Here is a 20,175-nt window from a genome sequence, read left to right as displayed (position 1 = left end):
TAAATGTTCACTCAATAGCATTAGGAGCTTACTCGGAGTTGTTGGGCTTCAAGTGCTAAACTGCTAATTATTGCCTTTGGATATAATGAACTAACCACTAAGCATAATTGGTTCATTTATATATGCATATTTAGTTTTAAGTTAATAGTCCATTGATACCTTTCCCTACAAATAATTAAAACATTTTTCTTTTCATAACAGCCCATTTGATTACTTTTTAAAGGTTATTTAAAGTAATAGGTTCTTTTCTTTATCATTCATTTATCTTGCATATGCGGAAATGTGTAAATTATAAATAAATAAAATAAATATACAAAATGTAAATATTTACGTGGCCCACCTTCTATACATAGGGCTACATTTATAGGCATGCCATCTTCCATTATTAATAAATAAATCATCTATTGTAAGCTTAAAGTTATACTACCTATTAACTTAATTACACGAAAAAGAACTCTCACAATAAACTGCTCATAGTAAATATATTAGTTAATCCCTCTCATTCTCCTCTAGACATAATTCAATATATTTACTATTTTAATTATTACACCATAAAAGGGTGTTTATAACTATAATGAACAATAGCCCTCTCATCTTGGACCATATCATTCTCTACCTTAGGCCAAAATCTGCAAAAGCCCATCATTAATGGGTAAAGCCAAATCCTCAGTAATTAGTAAAGCAATTCACTCAAGAGGCGGAAAGCTACTCTCTTTAACGGGCAAACCCATTCTTCATGAGTAAAGCTAAATAATTTTTTTTACACTACTTTTATTTAAAGTGTTAGTCACCTCAATTATAATCTAATTAGTCCTATTTAATTTATGAATAACACTAAAATAATAAATATTTCTCTATCATATTAAGAAATATTTCTCTCACTCAAATTAGAAAAATGTCTCTCCAATTTTCACTAAAATTTTGAGTAAAAATCTAACATATACATTATCTTTTAATTATATATCTAATCCATGGTAAATATTTGTTTCCCCTTTATTCTTTAGTATTTGATAAGTTTATAATTTATTAATTTTACTCCCATCACATTTAGTGTTTCTAGGGTATCTTTATGCCTAATTCAGTTGATTAAAGTATAATTATCTATTAGGCATATGTTTAGAGAGTTGTTAAAATAATTGTGTTAAATGGAGAAATTTTTAGCATTGGCATTAATTTGACTATTGCTGTATTTTTCAGGGTTTTGGTAAGTTCCAGAGCATAGAAGTGTGGAAGGAAGCTTGAAAAGGTCAAATGAATGAGAAGTGTTGCTGATACAAAGTACACGGGTCGTGTAAGTACAACCACGGACCCGTGTAACATTCTGCCAGAAAAAATCCAAAGAGTCGAAGAAGAAACAAAGTACACGGGCCGTGTAACTTGACCCGCGTAAATCCTGGAGATCCGTGTAACGTTCTGTGCCAATGCAAGACATACCCATTTAGCTCCAGTAAGTGACACAACCCTGGGCCGTGTAGTGATACATGGGCCGTGTGTCCATCGACAATCATTTTCCTGATTTTGCTCCAGTTGCAGTTTTTGACAGAGAGAAAGACTCTTAACACCTCAGGGACTCTAAAAACCTAATCCTAGTGCATTTATTATAAATAGAAGAGGCAGCAGCCGACACAGGGGGGGATCAGACTTTCGTTCTCCATCCACATTCTAGATTTCTTCAATTTTCTTCTTTAATTTTCTGTAAGCTATGAACATGAGTGGCTAAGTTCTTAATTCAGTTCAAGGGATTCAAGTTCTTTTTCATGATTTGTGAGACCAGGTTCTTAATTTAATTTATGTCTTTTGAATATCTATTATTTTCTGATTTCATTGTCTTTGATCTATTGAATGATTAGCTAAAAATACCTACTAGTTAATTGTTTGAAGTGATCAATTGCTAGTTCATCTTCATAATCCGTAATTGTTGTGTAAGATTGAACATGAGTAGCAATTAGGTTTTATTGATTATGATCCCAGTTTTAGATAATAACCTAAGGAAACAATAGGGTGAATTAAATGATTTATACTTCATAAATTGTTGTTCAGCTTAACTACTTCTTATTCTTAAAGCAGTTATTAATTTGATGAGGATTGCTTAATACCAGTTCAATTAATAATTAGAGTCAACAAGAGTGCTGAGCTCGAATTAATGAGTATAGAGAAGTTAGGGATTTTACCTCGCTGTTTGGTAAATCTACGTTAAGTATTCAATAAGAGATAATTGTATTTCTTTTGTCTGTGATCGAATCAATGTATTGGAATGTAAATTACCTTGGACTGAAGTTTGTTTAATTTGAGAGTTTCATATTTAATTTTAGTTCTTAATTTCTGATTTCTGATTTCTTCTTTGGATTGCGAATTACTCCCCACCCCCAACCTTTGTTTCTTTTTCTATTACACAAGTGCACAAAATTTAATAATTCAGTCTCTAGGGTTCGACCTGGATTTACCACTTACTGCAAAAAATATTTTATAATTGATAATTTCAGTTAATTTAATTTATGGTGAATTCGACAGCTATCAAGAATTTTGGCTCCATTGCCAGAGACTGAAATTTATTGGATTTCATGTTTTTAGTGTTAGGATATTATATTATAATTTTGTTTGTAAAGTGTTGTTATTTTCAGGTTTTCGTAAAAAAATTATGGTGTTACTATTCATCGACATATTTTTGGTTGAATTAGGAGGGCGGCCCATACCTATTTTGAAGGAAATGACGTTCTGATCAAGACCTATCAATCTATAAGATTCATTGGCCCTACCCTCTTGAGGCCAAATTCTATCATTTTCTAGGGTTTTGAGGCATTTTTCTGTTTTTACGTTGATTTCTTTTTGTTTATGACAAGAACTTCTCAATCTGGTGAGTTGATATTTAATCCAGAAGTAGAAAAAATAGCTAAACAGTTGAGAAAATTGGCTAAATAGGCTAAGCAGATTCCGAGTACATATGAAAGAGTCCACTCTCCAAGGGAGTTAAGTTCGGATTCGGATTTGGATTCAAATTTCGAAAACAAAACCATGGCTGCTAGGACTTTGAAAGAGTTGGCTGCTCCTGATCTAAACCAACAGCCTTTGTGTATTTAATACTCTGCCTTAAATGTTGCTTTTGAGTTAAAATCTTGACTAATCCATTTGTTGCCTAAGTTTTATGGTCTTGCAAGTGAGGATCCACATAAGTATTTAAAGGAATTTCATGTTGTATGTTCCAGCATGAAACCTCAAGGAGTTTCAGAGGATTAGATCAAGCTTATGGCTTTCCCTTTCTCACTAGAGGGCACAACTAAGGATTGGTTATATTACCTTCCTTCTGGATCCGTCAACTCATGGAATGGGATGAAGCAGATATTTTTGGAGAAGTATTTTCCTGCTTTCCATGCTACCAATATAAGAAAAGAAATTTGTGGTATCCGGTAGTACAATGGAGAGAGTTTGTATGAGTATTGGGAACGATTTAAGAAACTATGTGTAAGCTGTCCCCATCATCAAATAAGTGAGCAGCTCTTGATTCAGTATTTCTATGAGGGACTTCTACCAATGAACTGCAGTATGATAGATACTGCTAGTGGAGGAGCTTTGGTTGACAAGACACCAGTTGAAGCAAGGAGGCTAATTGCTAACATGGCAGTAAATTCTCAGCAGTTTGGAATGAGAATGGATCACACACCGATGAAGGTTAATGAGGTAAGTACATCTAACATTGAGAAACAGATTTCTGATTTAACTTCTTTGGTGAGGCAGTTGGCTGTAGGGAATATGCAAACTTTTAAGGTATGTGGAATTTGTTTGGGTTCGGGTCATACTACTGACATGTGTCTTGCATTACAAGAGGATGAATCAATGCAACATGCTAATGCAGTAGGAAATTATGGATAGCCACAATGCAGGTATGATCCCTTTTCGAATACTTATAATCCAGGATGGCGAGATCATCCCAATCTGAGTTATGGGAATCAACCGGTGCAAAACTAATACCATCAGCCGAGACCACAAGTGAATCAACCACCTCCACCTTTGCCTCCCTCAAATCAAGGTATGTCACTTGATGAAATTGTTAAGGCTTTGGCTAACAATACACAATAGTTTCAATAGAAGATCAGAAATAACATTCAAAATATAGAGAGGCAGATTGGTCAGTTAGCTTCATCTGTGAGCAAACTTGAAGCTCAAGGTTCTGGAAAGCTCCCATCACAAACAGTCATGAATCCCAGAGAAAATGCAAGTGCTATACTGTTACGAAGTGGGAAAGAAGTTGATAATCAGACTCCACATGAGACAATAAAAAAGAAGAAGCAAGGAGCAAAAGAGTCTGAAGTTCCTAAAGTTGAGGTAAATACTGAACCTAAACTGAATAAGGTTAATAATTCTATTCTTCCTCCATTTCCCTACAGGTTGGCTAAGACTAAGAAAGAAGAACAAGAGAAAGAAATTTTGGAGACTTTTAGGAAGGTGGAGGTGAATATACCTTTACTTGATGTGATCAAACAAGTTCCCAGGTATGCTAAATTCCTTAAGGAACTATACACTACAAAGCGCAAGTTGAGGAATAATGAGAAGATCAGTGTGGGGGAAAATGTGTCCTCATTAATTCAGAGAAAATTACCCCCTAAGTGTAAGTATCCAGGTTCATTTTCTATTCCCTGCAGAATAGGTGATTCTAAATTTGAATGTGCAATGGCAGATTTAGGAGCATCTATTAATGTGATGTCATATTCAGTTTTTCAAACTTTGAATTTAGGTCCTTTGAAAGAAACCATTGTCATTATTCAGTTAGCTGATCGTTCTAATGCTTACCCATTGGGAATTGTTGAGGATGTGTTGGTGTAGGTTGGAGAATTGATTTTTCCTGCAGATTTTTACATTCTGGATATGGAGGACAGTGTTCCCACATCAAAGTCAGCTTTGATTTTGTTTGGAAGACCTTTCCTAAAAACTGCCAAGACAAAAATTGATGTGGATAATGATACCTTAACTATGGAGTTTGATAGAGAGACTGTCAAATTTAATATCTTTGATGCCATAAAGTATCCTGCTGTTGACCATTCTGTTTTTTCTATTGATGTTGTTGATACATTTATGCAGGATGTTTTTGAGTTAAGCATGGAAGATGAGTTAGAAGTGGTGATTAGTCAAGGAATTCAAGAAATCAGTACCAATCTGCCATTAAGTGTAGAGGTTCAAGATGCAGTAATGGCAATGCAGTCATTACCTCCTGTTCCAAAAAGGTATGGAGTATCAAAGATTGACTTACTTATATCTCATACAAAATTGTTACCTTCTGTTGTGCAAGCACCAATTCTTGAACTCAAGCCTTTACCTAAGCATCTGAAGTATGTTTACTTGGGAGACAATGAGATACTTCCAGTTATTATCTCAAGTAATTTAACAAAGATTCAAGAAGACAGATTGATTAGAGTTCTGAGAATACACAAGGAAGCAATTGGATGGATAATAGCTGACATCAAAGGTATAAGTCCATCAGTGTGCATGCATAGGATTTTACTAGAGGATGAGGCTAAACCAAGTAGAGAAGCTCAAAGGAGGTTGAACCCACAGATGAAGGAGGTTGTGAAGAAGGAGATTTTGAAGCTACTAGATGCAGGAGTAATTTACCCAATTTTAGACAGTAAATGGGTGAGTCCAGTCTAAGTAGTGCCAAAAAAATCAGGAGTCACTGTGGTAGCAAATCAAGATAATGAACTTGTTCCAACAAGGATTCAGAGTGGATGCGAATGTGCATAGACTATCGCAAGCTGAATTCAACAACAAGGAAGGACCACTTCCCACTGCCATTCATTGATCAGATGCTTGAGCGGTTAGCAGGTAAGTCTTATTTCTGCTTTCTCGATGGCTTTTCTAGATATAATCAAATTGTGATTGCACCAGAGGATCAAGAGAAGACTACCTTCACTTTCCCTTTTGGAACTTTTGCTTTTAGAAGGATGCCCTTCGGGCTTTGTAATGCACCTGCCACATTTCAGAGATGCATGATGAGCATATTTTCATATTACATTGATAGTTGCATTGAGGTGTTCATGGATGACTTTACTGTGTATGGTGATTCATTTGATGCATGTTTACATCATTTGACTTCTGTTCTTGAGCGATGCATTGAGAAAAATCTTATTCTGAATTATGAGAAGTGTCATTTTATGGTGGAACAGGGGATTGTTTTGGGTCATGTTGTCTCTAATAGGGGTATTGAGGTGGATAAGTCTAAAATTGATTTAATTGTGAACTTATCCTACCTCACAACTGTGAGGGAAATACACTCTTTTCTTGGTCATGCAGGTTTCTATCGCAGGTTCATTAAGGATTTCTCTAAGATAGCATTGCCTTTGTCTAGACTCTTGCAAAAAGATGTTTCTTTTGAGTTTAGTGAAGAGTGCAAGGAGGCTTTTGACAAATTGAAATCTGCATGGACATCAACCCCTATTATCCAGGCTCCTGATTGGACTATACCGTTTGAAATTATGTGTGATGTGAGTAATTAAGCAGTGAGAGCATTTTTAGGGCAGCGTGTTGGGAAGCTCTTTCATGTGATTTATTATGTATCCAGAACACTCAATTTAGCTCAGCGCAATTATTCTAAGATCGAAAAAGAGTTTTTTCGCTGTAGTTTTTGTTTTAGATAAATTTCGGTTCTATTTGCTTGGTTCTAAAATAATTGTCTTTTCTGATCATACAGCGTTGAAGTATCTCTTAGCAAAGAAAGAAGCAAAACTGAGGTTGATTAGATGGATTCTTCTACTGCAAGAATTTGATCTTCAAATCAAAGATAAGAAAGGAGCTGAGAACCTGGTAGCAAATCATTTGAGCAGGTTAGTGACATAAGAAGAGCCAATTCCTTTGTAGGAATTTTTTCCTGATGAGCAGTTATTTAAATTGCAAGGTATAATCCCTTGGTATGCTGATTTAGTGAATTATTTGGATACTAAGGTTGTGCCTTTTGATTTGAGTAGAACTAAGAAAGAGAAATTGAAAAGTGAGGCTAAGTATTATGTGTGGGATAACCCGTATTTGTGAAAATTTTGTTTAAATCAAATTATTAGGAGATGTGTTCCTGATAATGAGATTCAATCTATTCTTGCTTTTTCTCATGCCCATGCATGTGGAGGTCATTTTGGACCCAAGAGAATAGGTAGAAAAATATTAGACAGTGGTTTTTACTGGCCCACTATATTTCGTGATTCATATTTGATTTGCAAAAATTGTGAACAATGTCAAAGAATAGGAAGTTTAACCCATAGGAATGAGATGATTCAGAATCCAACACTTGTTTGTGAGATTTTTGATGCGTGAGGTATTGATTTTATGGGCCCATTTCCTTCTTCTTTTGGCTTTGCTTATATATTACTTGCTGTTGATTATGTTTTGTAATGGGTGGAATCCAAAGCCACCAGGACTAATGATTCTAAAGCTGTTGTAGGTTTTATCAAGTCAAACATTTTTAGCAGGTTTGGAATTCCTAGAGCTTTGATTAGTGACCGGGGCACGCATTTTTATAATAGAACTGTTGAGGCACTGTTGAGGAGATATGGTGTTTTCCATAGAGTATCTACAGCTTATCATCCTCAAACAAGTGGGCAAGCAGAGGTGTCTAACAGAGAGATCAAGTCTATTTTGGAAAAAACAGTAAAGCCAAATAGAAAAGATTGGAGCCTTAGACTTTATGATGTTTTGTGGGCTTACAGGACTGCTTATAAGACACTAATAGGTATGTCCCCCTACAGATTGGTATTTGGTAAGTTGTGTTACCTTCCTGTTGAGTTGGAACATAAGGCTTATTGGGCTGTTAGAAATTGTAATTTGGATTTGGATACTGCTGGTGAGGAAAGAAAATTACAATTGCAGGTATTATAGGAAATTCAACTTGAGGCTTATAAGAATTTTAAGATCTATAAAGAAAAGACCAAGGCATTTCATGATAAACTAATTCTAAGGAAGCAGTTTGTGGTTGGACAAAAAGTTTTATTGTATAATTCCAGATTGAAGCTGATGCTTGGTAAGTTGAGTTCTCGTTGGATTGGACCCTTTGTTGTTACTAATGTGTTTCCTTATGGTGCAGTTGAAATTCAAAGTTTAGGAACTAACAAAGTGTTTAAGGTCAACGGTTATATACTCAAGCCATTTTATGAGGGGTTTCAGGAGCATTCAGTGGAGGAGCTCAAATTGAGTAACCCAATTTATGTGGATTAAGGACCTTTGCCATGTTGAGATAACGATGATAAACAAAAGCGCTTCTTGGGAGGCAACCCATGGGTGGCTTGTTAGCCACAATCAGATTTGTTTTCTTTCCCTTATCTTATTTTATTTTATTTTCTAGCATTTTTTTTCTCTTTTTTTTTTTTTTTTTTTTTTTTTTTTTTTGATTTGGGCTTTACATTGGGGACAATGTAAGTTTTAAGTGTGGGGGAGGAGAAATTTATTGCTGCAATTTTTTATAATTAAAAAAAATTAAAAAAAAATGTTCTCATAGGCTTGATTCATTATTCTATATTAATTCTCAGAGAGCAGTGCTTTGTCATTGAAATGATTTTTCTATTTTAGGTTGAATTTTCGAGATTTTAGGCAAGGTAATAGTAACTTTAATGATGGATTTTTCCTCTTTTCCATACCATAGAGTAATTTTTTTTTCCTGCATAAATCATTTAGGCTTGATTTAATGGTGAAATGATTAGTTATGTGTGCCTTAAACTAATGTCATTCATATTTCAGAACTTTGTTTAATCTATCAGGGCACTTTATAGTACGTAGATGCATAAATTAGGGGAAATAAAAGACTGAACTTGAAAATTGCTCCTCTATTTAGTTAAGCAAAGTAACCAGGGGTCTTCATAAACCCCATGTCGATTCTCAGGCTAAAAGCTATCTAGGATATGAGCAAGGTACTTTTCTGAAGGTAACATTTAAAAAAAAAAAAAGTAACTATGACGAGAGAGAAGTACCAATTTCAAATTAAAAAAAAAAAAACCATTTCTATCTCCCCTAAGATTTGCAAAGAGCTATAATTATTGTACCTTGATAAATTAGCCTTGTGTTTTTGTATGTATTGATTTAAAATTTTATGAAACTTTAATTGTGTGAGCTTAATTGATTTTAAGCCTTTTGTTTTGTGTTGAAGAATTGTTGATATATTGGTATGGTGTTGATGGAATTTGTTGTAATGGTTATTACCTTACTTGCCTCTTCTTTCAAACCTTTAATCTTTTGTTAGAGAATGTTGTGATAGGATGGAGTTAAGTGAACTTTTAAATGGAGTTGATTGAGAGTTTAAGTCATGCTTGAGGACAAGCATAGAATAAGTGTGGGGAAATTTGATAAGTGCATAATTTATTAATTTTACTCCCATCACATTTAGTGTTTCTAGGGTATCTTTATGCCTAATTCAGTTGATTAAGGTATAATTATCTATTAGGCATATGTTTAGAGAGTTGTTGAAATAATTGTGTTAAATAGAGAAATTTTTAGCATTGGCATTAATTTGACTCTTGTTGTATTTTTCAGGGTTTTGGTAAGTTCCAGAGCATAGAAGTGTGGAAGGAAGCTTGGAAAGGTCAAAGGATTGAGAAGTGTTGCTGATACAAAGTACACGGGTCGTGTAAGCACAACCACGGACCCGTGTAACATTCTGCCAGAAAAAATCCAAAGAGCCGAGGAAGAAACAAAGTACACGGGCCGTGTAACTTGACCCGTGTAAATCCTGGAGACCCGTGTAACCTTCTGTGCCAATGCAAGACATACCCATTTAGCTCCAGTAAGTTACACAGCCCTGGGTCGTGTAGTGATACACGGGCCGTGTATCCATCGACAATCATTTTCCTGATTTTGCTCCAGTTGCAGTTTTTTATAGAGAGAAAGACTCTTAACACCTCAGGGACTCTAAAAACCTAACCCTAGGCCATTTATTATAAATAGAAGAGGCAGCAGCCGACACAGGGGGGATCAGACCTTCGTTCTCCATTCACATTCTAGATTTCTTCAATTTTCTTCTTTAATTTTCTGTAAGCCATGAACATGAGTGGCTAAGTTCTTAATTCAGTTCAAGGGATTCAAGTTCTTTTGCGTGATTTGTGAGACCAGGTTCTTAATTTAATTTATGTCTTTTGAATATCTATTGTTTTCTAATTTCATTGTCTTTGATCTATTGAATGATTTGCTAAAAAGGCCTATTAGTTAATTGTTTGATGTGATCAATTGCTAGTTCATCTTCATAATCCGTAATTGTTGTGTAAGATTGAAAATGAGTAGCAATTAGATTTTATTGATTATGATCCCAGTTTTTGATAATAACCTAAGAAAAGAATATGGTGAATTAAATAATTTATGCTTCATAAATTATTGTTCAGCTTAACTACTTCCTATTCTTAAAGCAGTTATTAATTTGATGAGGATTGCTTAACACCAATTCAGTTAATAATTAGAGTCAACAAGATTGCTGGGCTCGAATTGATGAGTATAGAGAAGTTAGGGATTTTAACTCACTATTTGGTGAATCTACGTTAAGTATTCAATAAGAGATAATTGTATTTCTTTTGTCTATGATCGAATCAATGCATTGGAATGCGAATTACCTTGAACTGAAGTTTGTTTAATTTGAGAGTTTCATATTTAATTTTAATTCTTAATTTCTGATTTCTGATTTCTTCTTGGACTGCGAATTACCCCCCAACCTTTTTTTTTCTTTTTCCATTATATAAGTGCACGAAATTTAATAATTCAGTTTCTAGGATTTGACCTGAATTTACTACTTACTGCAGAAAATATTTTATAATTGGTAATTTCAGTTAATTTAATTTCTGGTGGATTCGACAGCCATCAGTATTTTGAGCAGAGAATCCAAATGTTAAAAGTAAAAGAGCATCCAAATCAATTTTGATTCAAATTAAAACATTAAGAAAATTAATTTTTAATCTATAATTTTAATCTGATTTTTATTTTAAATTCAATTTAAATTTAAATATTAACTTTACGTGTAAGTTCAATTTATTTTTTTTAATTTAATTTTAATTAAAATTTAGCTTAATTTTAATTTTTATTTGCAAATTTGAAGTTTATATTCTTATACTTTTCGAAAAATAAATTTCCATAAATTTGAGTATTTTAATTTAATTTATTTAGGTCTAAATTAATTATACATTTCAAGCGGTGAAAAACAATTTCATTATAAATAAAAATATTGGCATAAAGAAAAAAAATAAAGACAAATTTTGGTTTTTTCAATCAAAGCCATTGACTTTAGGTCTAAAATTCATACCATTGGATTGAGGGCATTTAAAAAATAAAAAGGGCAACAAAGTTGGCACAATATTTTAGGTCCAAAATAAAGATCATTGGCTTGAGGGCTATTAAAATTAAGAAAGGACAAATTTGTCATGGCACAATCTAAACTATAAATTTTAGTTGTTCATTTTAGACCATTAGATTTAGAATTTTTAAGGCTATTAGTATGCCTTAAAAGCCCTTGGTAAAAGGGAGGAGACCCCTTAATTTTTTTTTTCTTTCATAATGCATCTAACTTCTTCCTTATGCCATTCTATTCTCACATAGTTGAGATATAAGATATACTTAGAACTAACATGTAAGTGCTTGTCGAGACAAGTTAATTAAATTAACTCGCATGAAGATGGCATACTCAAATTTACTTTTATCTACGAAAAAGTTCAATATATTCTTTCTCTTATGAAAAGAAGCAACTATTATTACAAAGTTGAGATATAAACTATACTTAGAACTAACATGTAAGTGCTTATCATGAGAAGTTCACTAAACTAACTCTTACGAGGATTTGCGTGCACAAAATTAATTTTGTCTATGGAAAAGTTCATGTGTCACTCTTTGTACTGGAACAACTATATTTTGATACTACTTACACATTGTTCAATTTAGAGATGATAAATGGAGTAGATGTTGGATATGGTATGAACTACATGGAGGTATTTAGTTCTCAAGAAATGATTCATCACCCCAAGTAATTAGGGATAATGATCCATTTCTTCTTCTTCTTCTTCTTCTTGGAATTTGAACCCAGTTGAGCCCGTTGTTCGGACAGCATAATGTGGCAAATGACCGGGAGAATTAAGTTCTTTTCCCGTTTCAGTTGCTTCAGGCTTTCCTATTACCATTGCCCTGCTTTGTCAATTTAGTCTCTCTTCAATCTTATTTGTCAAGAATTTTATATTGCTCATAGATTAATTTGTGATTTTAACAACTATTTGATTGCTGAGTAGTTCTATGAGCTGTATCTTAATGTGTTTGCATTCTTATATTAACAATAATGTTTTAAAACTTTGAAGAACTTGTTACTGAAAATGAAAGTAGTGAACTGCATCCTGGAAACCTGAAACCTCCCCTGTCAGGAGCATACTGCAAGTGAAATTATTCATTCTACAACACATTTTGGGCTTTTTACCGTACAAGCGTAAATTAAAAATAAAAATTATAAAAAATGGGTGCGATATGAAAAATTTACGAGATCAGGTTGAGAAAAGTCAAGAGTCCTAAAAACGCTAGTGTCAGTAGCGTTTTAATGCTCAAAAGGCTATCATTGATAGCGTTTTGTGCAAATTAAAAAAAAAATAAAAAAAAAGCTGGACGCTACTATAAGTAGCGTCCAGCTTTGTTTTAATTTTTTTAATATTTTAAATAAAATATAAATATTATTTTAATAAATAATATTATAATAATTAATATTATATATTATAATATTTTTATTATAAAAAATTATTTTTTAATTTAAAATTAAATTAAATAAAAAATATAAAATATTATTATAATAAAAAAAATTAAAAAAATTAAATGAAAACCTGGACGCTACTGTAAGTAGCGTCCAGTTTCTTATTTAATTTTTAATTATTTTATTTTTACATTTTAAATAAAAATAAAAATATTATTTTAATAAATAATAGTATAATAATTAAAATCATATATTATAATTTTTTATTATAAAAAATTATTTTTCAATTTAAAATTAAATTAAAAAAATATAAAAAATTTGTAATGTAATTTAATTTTAATTTTTAATTTAATTTAATTTTTAATTAAAAAATAATTTTAATTTTTTATTTAATTAAAAATATTATTTTAATAAATAAAATCATAATATTTAATATTATACGTTATAATATTTTTATTATTATAAAATATTATTTTTTAATTTAAAATTAAATTAAAATTTAATAAAATAAAAAATAAATAAAAAGTTTAAGAAAAATTGGACGCTACTGTAAGTAGCGTCCAATTTTTCTTTTAATTTTTAATTATTTTATTTTATATTTTAAATAAAATATAAATATTATTTTAATAAATAAAATTATAATATTTAATAATATATATTATAATATTTTTATTATAAATATTATTTTTTAATTTAAAATTAAATTAAAATTTAATAAAATAAAAAATAAAAAAAAAATATTTCTTTAAATTAAAAAATAATATTTATAATAAAAATATTATAATATATATTATTAAATATTATAATTTTATTTATTAAAATAATATTTATATTTTATTTAAAATATAAAATAAAATAATTAAAAATTAAAAAAAAATTGGACGCTACTATAAGTAGCGTCGAATTTTTCTTAAATTTTTTATTTATTTTTTATTTATTTTATTAAATTTTAATTTAATTTTAAATTAAAAAAATAATATTTTATAATAATAAAAATATTATAATGTATAATATTAAATATTATGATTTTATTTATTAAAATAATATTTTTAATTAAATAAAAAATTAAAATTATTTTTCAATTAAAAATTAAATTAAATTAAAAATTAAAATTAAATTACATTACAAATTTTTTATATTTTTTTAATTTAATTTTAAATTAAAAAATAATTTTTTCTAATAAAAAATTATAATATATGATTTTAATTATTATACTATTATTTATTAAAATAATATTTATATTTTTATTTAAAATATAAAAATAAAATAATTAAAAATTAAATAAGAAACTGGACCTACTTACAGTAGCGTCCAGGTTTTCATTTAATTTTTTTAATTTTTTTATTATAATAATATTTTATATTTTTTTATTTAATTAAAATTTAATTTAATTTTAAATTAAAAAATAATTTTTTATAATAAAAATATTATAATATATAATATTAATTATTATAATATTATTTATTAAAATAATATTTATATTTTATTTAAAATATTAAAAAAATTAAAACAAAGCTGGACGCTACTTATAGTAGCGTCCAGCTTTTTTTTTTATTTTTTTTTTAATTTGCACAAAGCATTAAAACGCTACTGACACTAGTGTTTTTAGGATTCTTGACTTTTCTCACTCTGATCTCGTAAATTTTTCATATCGCACCCATTTTTTGTAATTTTTATTTTGAACTTACCCTTGTACGGTTTTGTAATTTTTATTTTGAACTTACCCTTGTACGGTAAAAAGCCCACACATTTTGGTGTCCTTGCTTAAAACTTCTGGAATTTAGTCAGTGGGATTTTAAGAAAAATACATATCTAAAGACATTCTAAATACTTAAACACAGATAAGAAAGTAGATACTTGATAACCAATGAGACATACATATATAGAACAAACGAAAGATTACAAATCCAATACATACAATCGAATTAATTATGATTTCTTTGGTTTGTCAAAGATTGAACGTTTGTGTGTGTTCTTCACCATCTGAATCAGGAGAGGAAATTGGTAGAATACAAAGAAAACAATAGGGATTATGGAAAGAATAGTGACGGGAATAGCGATCCAAGAAAGTTTTTTCTCCAGAATAATAAAAAGGGTGGAACCAAAGGCTATCATCATGGTTACCACAGAGAAGAAAAGAGTGAAAAGGCCAAGAATCAATTTCTTAGGCAAGGACTCGAGGAAATCTATTTCTGCAAAACGTGCTGTGAGAATTCCTAGGAATATTAGTACAGAAGTGCGAGAAGAGAAGAGTGATAATGCATTTGAAACTATAAATACCAAGAATGCATCATAACCTAAGAAAATAGGAAACCCTGTTTCATCGTTCCCTCCTGGAACTGTAAATGCTGTTGTGAACATGACAGTGGCAATGAGAGCAGCGACAACCATACATGATGCTGTGTTGTTCTTCATCCACCTCTCACCTTCTTTTACCAATTCTCTGTGTTCCTTAGTGAATAAAGCAACGGGTGTGAGGCCATTTTCATTGAGTCTTTCTCCAAATTTTGGTGGTACCATGCTCTCTATTTCCTGAAATAATCAAGTATGGTTTTCTCTCATCCAAAGTTCAAGCTTTTTTTTTTTCATAGGAACTGCTAGCATCAATTATACATAGACCTATTCACAGGCTCAGAGACCTTTTCAAGCCAAGCCTAACTTTTTCCAGTCGAGCCATTGAAAATGTCTATTTGTAAATTGTTACCATTGACACATATAGATGCTATTGATTGATGTCGACTCCACCACTAAAACTACGTACAACCCACGTCAATCATTAGCATAAATGAGCATCACTCTCAACCGATATTAGCATTTTTCTTCTTTTTTTATTCTAAATATAAAAATGATTACCTTATACCATTGTAGCTCCCTTTGCATTTGCAGAGCTGCTCCAGGGACTCGAACAAGTTGAAAGGAAGGAGACAACTTGGCAGCCAAATGTAAATAATTGTTTCTAAACACATCACTCTGAATCACAAATGTACGTCTCTTTGCACCCAATCCATAGATTAGGTTGAAGATTTTTTCTTGACGAAGTGTGACTGCATGTGCAAATAGTGTTCTTCCTCTTTTATCAGCTCTCCATATAATTACTGGATTGCATGTGATCAACTCGTTGATAAACTCAAATGAACCACACTTGATTGCATCATAGATCACTTGATCCAAGCCAATATTCTTGAGTTGTTCATTGCTTAATGTTGGGATCTCCTTGACAATGACTTTGAGGAGTTGCAAGGCTTTAGCGTGTTTGAGCTTTAAATCTTTGATGCTTTTAGGGACTAAAATGATTGAATACTATAAATCAATACAACGTAAGCTTTTTTTGATAAGCTTAAAATTTTATTAAAATAGAACTATAGCTAGAAAACTAGCTCTAGAAACCATCTACAAAAGCCATGATCAACGCAACAACTAATCCTAGCAACATGCAGCACAAAATTAGTGGAGAGATCAATACAATAAGTTGAGAAATAAAATGTTACTTTTACCTGCGCTCAGTGTATAGTATACATATAATTTAAAACAGACACATTATTTAAAATTAAAATCACAATGTGGGTTCTATTAAAAAATATAATAAGGCCTGCCTATAAATATGATATGTTGATTACTGAGTGATTGAGTATATACACTTTGATTTAGATAGGAATTTCCAGAAAAAAGTTGTATAGAGTGTTGCTTACCAAGAAATTGCAAGAATCTCCAAACAACACGATGTAATAAATTGACCACTGTGGCAATTAAAAGATTGGATTTGCAAAGTTAATTGCTGCTACAACAAATCAACAACATCACCACATTAAAATGATTTGAGTATTTAGCACAATATACCTTGTTTTGTTTTGATTTTCCCATAATTTGAGCCTGGACTATTAGACCTTTGGCCATTCTCCTCATCATTAGGCTCCCGAGAGGACATTTCACCAAGATAAACATTCGGCACACCTTATAATTAATTAAATATATAAATTTCAAGTTAAAATATATAGTTTATATTTCCTCATTATTTCATCAAATTTCTTATCCCAAACATATATATTCTAACACAGTCTTGGAAATATACTTGACCTACGTCCTACCTCTTCAAAACCCTACCCCTAAGACACAATTTGAATAGATTTAATTTTGGCTAAGTAATAATTATTGCATGGCAACGTGGTTCATTATGGAATAAGATGCAGATGTATGATAAGATTCATCTATTTTGCATATGGGTCTCACATATTTATATTGTTTCATTTATAATAGACTAATTTCTTTAAAAAAATCTGGGAGATACATATACTTACATGAGTAGATCCATTGCTTCCAAAATTCAAGCTTACTTCCACTTAAAAATGCCGAAGGTTCATTGGCTAACAATTTGATAGCATAGTTGTTATGAAAATCTTGGGTGTAACCAAGTTGTGGATACTTTTTAAGCAGATCCAATGCTTCATCTATAATTATAATAAAAAAATATAAGAATTGAATTGATGAAATAAAAAATAAATTTTTAGAATATATATATATATATATATATGATGAAAAATTTAAATAAATTTTAAATAATGAGCTCGATCAAAATTGAACCGAATTGAAATCAGAACAAAATTCATAATTGAAACTTATTCTATAGTCTTATCCCAATTCACCTAAACTTTGAATATCAGACCAGTGACCATGTCTACATGTTAGTGTGTACACATACCGTACATCTCATTTGTTATAAGGCAATTAAGTTGTGTGGCGCCATTCTTGTCATTAGTTCGAGGTTGAAGAAAATGGATGGGAGTATGCTCAGAAAGATAGCGTATCATTTCCTGTTGACCATATAAAGAAGCCGTAACAAGTGGAATTTGGCCATTGTAATCATTTTTTATGGTAACCAAATCTTGATTCTTTTTCAGCATGACCTTAGCCATATCTATCATTCCATTCAGGGCAGCAAGAGCAAAGGCTGTGTTACCAAAGTTGGTTTTCATTTCCAAATCTTCTTTTGACATAAACTTCACCAGTTCTTCTACAATCTTTTCTCTTTCAGCCAAAACAGCTACATGCAGTGCTGTTTGTCCAATCACTGTTATCTTAGCTCTCACATCATTGGGATTCCTCTTCAGCAATCCCATCACAGTGTTCAAGTCACCTTGTTCCACTGCCATGTGCAGGCTGCTGTACTCGAGGATGCTTGATGTTGCTGCATCAATTAATATTTAAACATGCAAAAGAGAAATAATTATCACCAAATATATTACATATTAATTCAACCTTAAAAGAAAAAAAAAAAGAAAAATTTAAACTAATTATTCTTTTTCTGTTTAAAATTAAGTAAAAGAGTGAAAAAGTCTAAAATTTGGATCTCTTCATTCATTAATTATGTGATTTATCATCTATAGAAGAAGATTTTTTTTTTTTAAAAAAAAGCGATACCTTCTATCATATAATCTATTAGTTATTATTCGTTCATTGAAACTTCATTATATATGTGAAAAAAAAATAGAGAAAAGAAAAATGAACCGAACAATAATTAACGGCCATAGCAAAAAGCCAATAGCTGAAAATAAGCTTGCCTACCATCTAGTTCAAACTTGGAACTGAATTGATCTAATCCAAAACCAAAATTAGATCAAAACTGGCATGAATAAAAGTGGCCTTGAATTGGACTATAGCTGTCTAGTCCAATTTCAGGTCAGAATCATATTCTCTTCGAAAAAATGAAAAAAGAAAATTATTATTAGATTTATCAATATCAAATAGGATCAAATTGAAAGTAGAAATTTTTTGTTGTTCAATTTATATATATTTTATGTGCGCATAAAATTACCTTCCTCCTTATAACTGGTTACTTCTGATTGCATGTCAGCCAAGTTGTCCCACATACATTTAGCAGAGTCAATATTGGGGAACCTCCTCATCAAATATGAAATGGTATCTTCCTCACAAGAAATTTGAATGGCATGTAAAGCCAAAGCATTCTTCTTCATCCAATCCTTGTAGTTGCGATCTATTTCTTCGGGCTTACGTTCATCTCCAGAGACTACTCCCCATAAGCCTTGCCCAATAAGGTAGTTTTTCAAGCACTCCTTCCAGGTTTCTAAATTGTCTTCTGTTCTTTTCTCATTGACGATATCATCACCTCCACTTGTTTTGGTAATCGCCATGCCTACCTTGACATTAAAACAAGAGGTTACATAAAATAAGAATTGAAACAATAATAAAGAAAATTTACCCTTAACTAAAAATGCACTCAATAGCATACCAAATTAATTTGGAGATCACTTGGAGTTGTTAATTGCCTTTTGGATATTATGCGCTAACCATGCATTGAGCACAATTAGTTCACTATTATATACATATTTAGTTCTAATTAACAATCCATTGATTATTTTCCCCCACAAGCAATGAAAGCATTTTTCTTTTCATACGAATTGTGAAGAATTTGTCAAGGAAAATTTTACAATTTGGTCCTTGAATTTTGCCCTATATTACACTTTAGTCCTTAGATTTTGAAAATTTAATTATTTAGTTTTTAAATTTCACACTATGTTATATTTTAGTTCCTAATTTTTGAGAAATGAATTATTTAGCTCCTTTAATTTTAATATATAGAACAATTTAGTTCTCATAATTTTAAAAATTATAATAATTTCATCCATTGATAAAAGGACTAATTATCCTATATATTAAAATTACAGGGACTAAATAATTTATTTTTCAAAATTCAAAAGCTAAAGTGTAATATAGTGCAAAATTGATAGACTAAATAATTAATTTTTAAAAATCAAGGGACTAAAGTATAATATAAAATAAAATTGAGGGACCAAATTGCAAATTTTCAAATTATTAAATCCACTTTTACTTTTTCATAATTCTTTCTATGTTTTGTTACTTACTTAAACTAATAGGTTCTTTTCTTCATAATCATTCAGTCATCTTTTAATTAGGTATCTAATGCATTATGTGGCCAAGATAAGTATTATTCCCCCCTTTTCTTTACTATTTTGAGAAGTTATGCAATGGCTAAAAGTAAAGGAGCATCCAAATTAATTTTGATTCAAATTAATTAAAACATTAGGAAAATTAATTTTAATCTTTAATTTTTATTTTAATTCTAATTTTAATTTTAATTTTACTATTTTATATTCAAAATTATAATGGTTTTGAGGTGTGGTCCATTTTCATCATTGATTTTAGATACGCGTGTCCATTTCTATTTAACAAAAAAAAAATCATCGCTCCATTTCCACACTGTTAATTATACCAACTTTCCACACCCTTAATTATACCAACTTTCCAATCCATCTGCTCACTTTCTCCCTTGAATGCTATATTCTTCGTCTCCCTCCATTCCCTACCCTCACTTAAGCCCTTTCATCGACGCCACACAAAGCCGCCATTTCCCTTCACCCTCGACCAGAATCGCCCCAGACCAGCACCTCCACAGTACCTACCTACTCACCCATTTCCTCAAGCTCGTCCGCGAGATCATACTCACCTATCCAAACCCACCTAAACAAACCTAG

General features: G+C 31.0%; 1 protein-coding gene and 1 non-coding gene across 2 annotated transcripts; both read right to left on the bottom strand.

Moving 5' to 3' along the window:
* Window positions 1-3,375: 3,375 nt before the first annotated feature.
* LOC131177081 (small nucleolar RNA R71) lies at window positions 3,376-3,482 on the bottom strand. The gene has a single exon (XR_009146793.1). It is a non-coding gene; the product is annotated as a small nucleolar RNA R71 (small nucleolar RNA).
* An 11,114-nt stretch (window positions 3,483-14,596) lies between these two features.
* On the bottom strand, window positions 14,597-18,813 carry LOC131177068 (ankyrin repeat-containing protein ITN1-like). Its single transcript, XM_058142063.1, has 5 exons — window positions 18,477-18,813; window positions 17,364-17,849; window positions 16,963-17,112; window positions 15,521-15,951; window positions 14,597-15,199 (listed from the first exon to the last, which is right to left on the bottom strand). The coding sequence occupies exons 1-5, from the start codon at window positions 18,811-18,813 to the stop codon at window positions 14,597-14,599; spliced, it is 2,007 nt and encodes a 668-aa protein (XP_057998046.1).
* Window positions 18,814-20,175: the final 1,362 nt, after the last annotated feature.

This window comes from Hevea brasiliensis, unplaced genomic scaffold (genome assembly GCF_030052815.1).
Source record: "Hevea brasiliensis isolate MT/VB/25A 57/8 unplaced genomic scaffold, ASM3005281v1 Scaf32, whole genome shotgun sequence".
Lineage (NCBI taxonomy): Eukaryota > Viridiplantae > Streptophyta > Magnoliopsida > Malpighiales > Euphorbiaceae > Hevea > Hevea brasiliensis.
The sequence above is the reverse complement of the archived record's forward strand: the minus strand, read 5'-3'. Positions and strand labels throughout refer to the sequence as shown.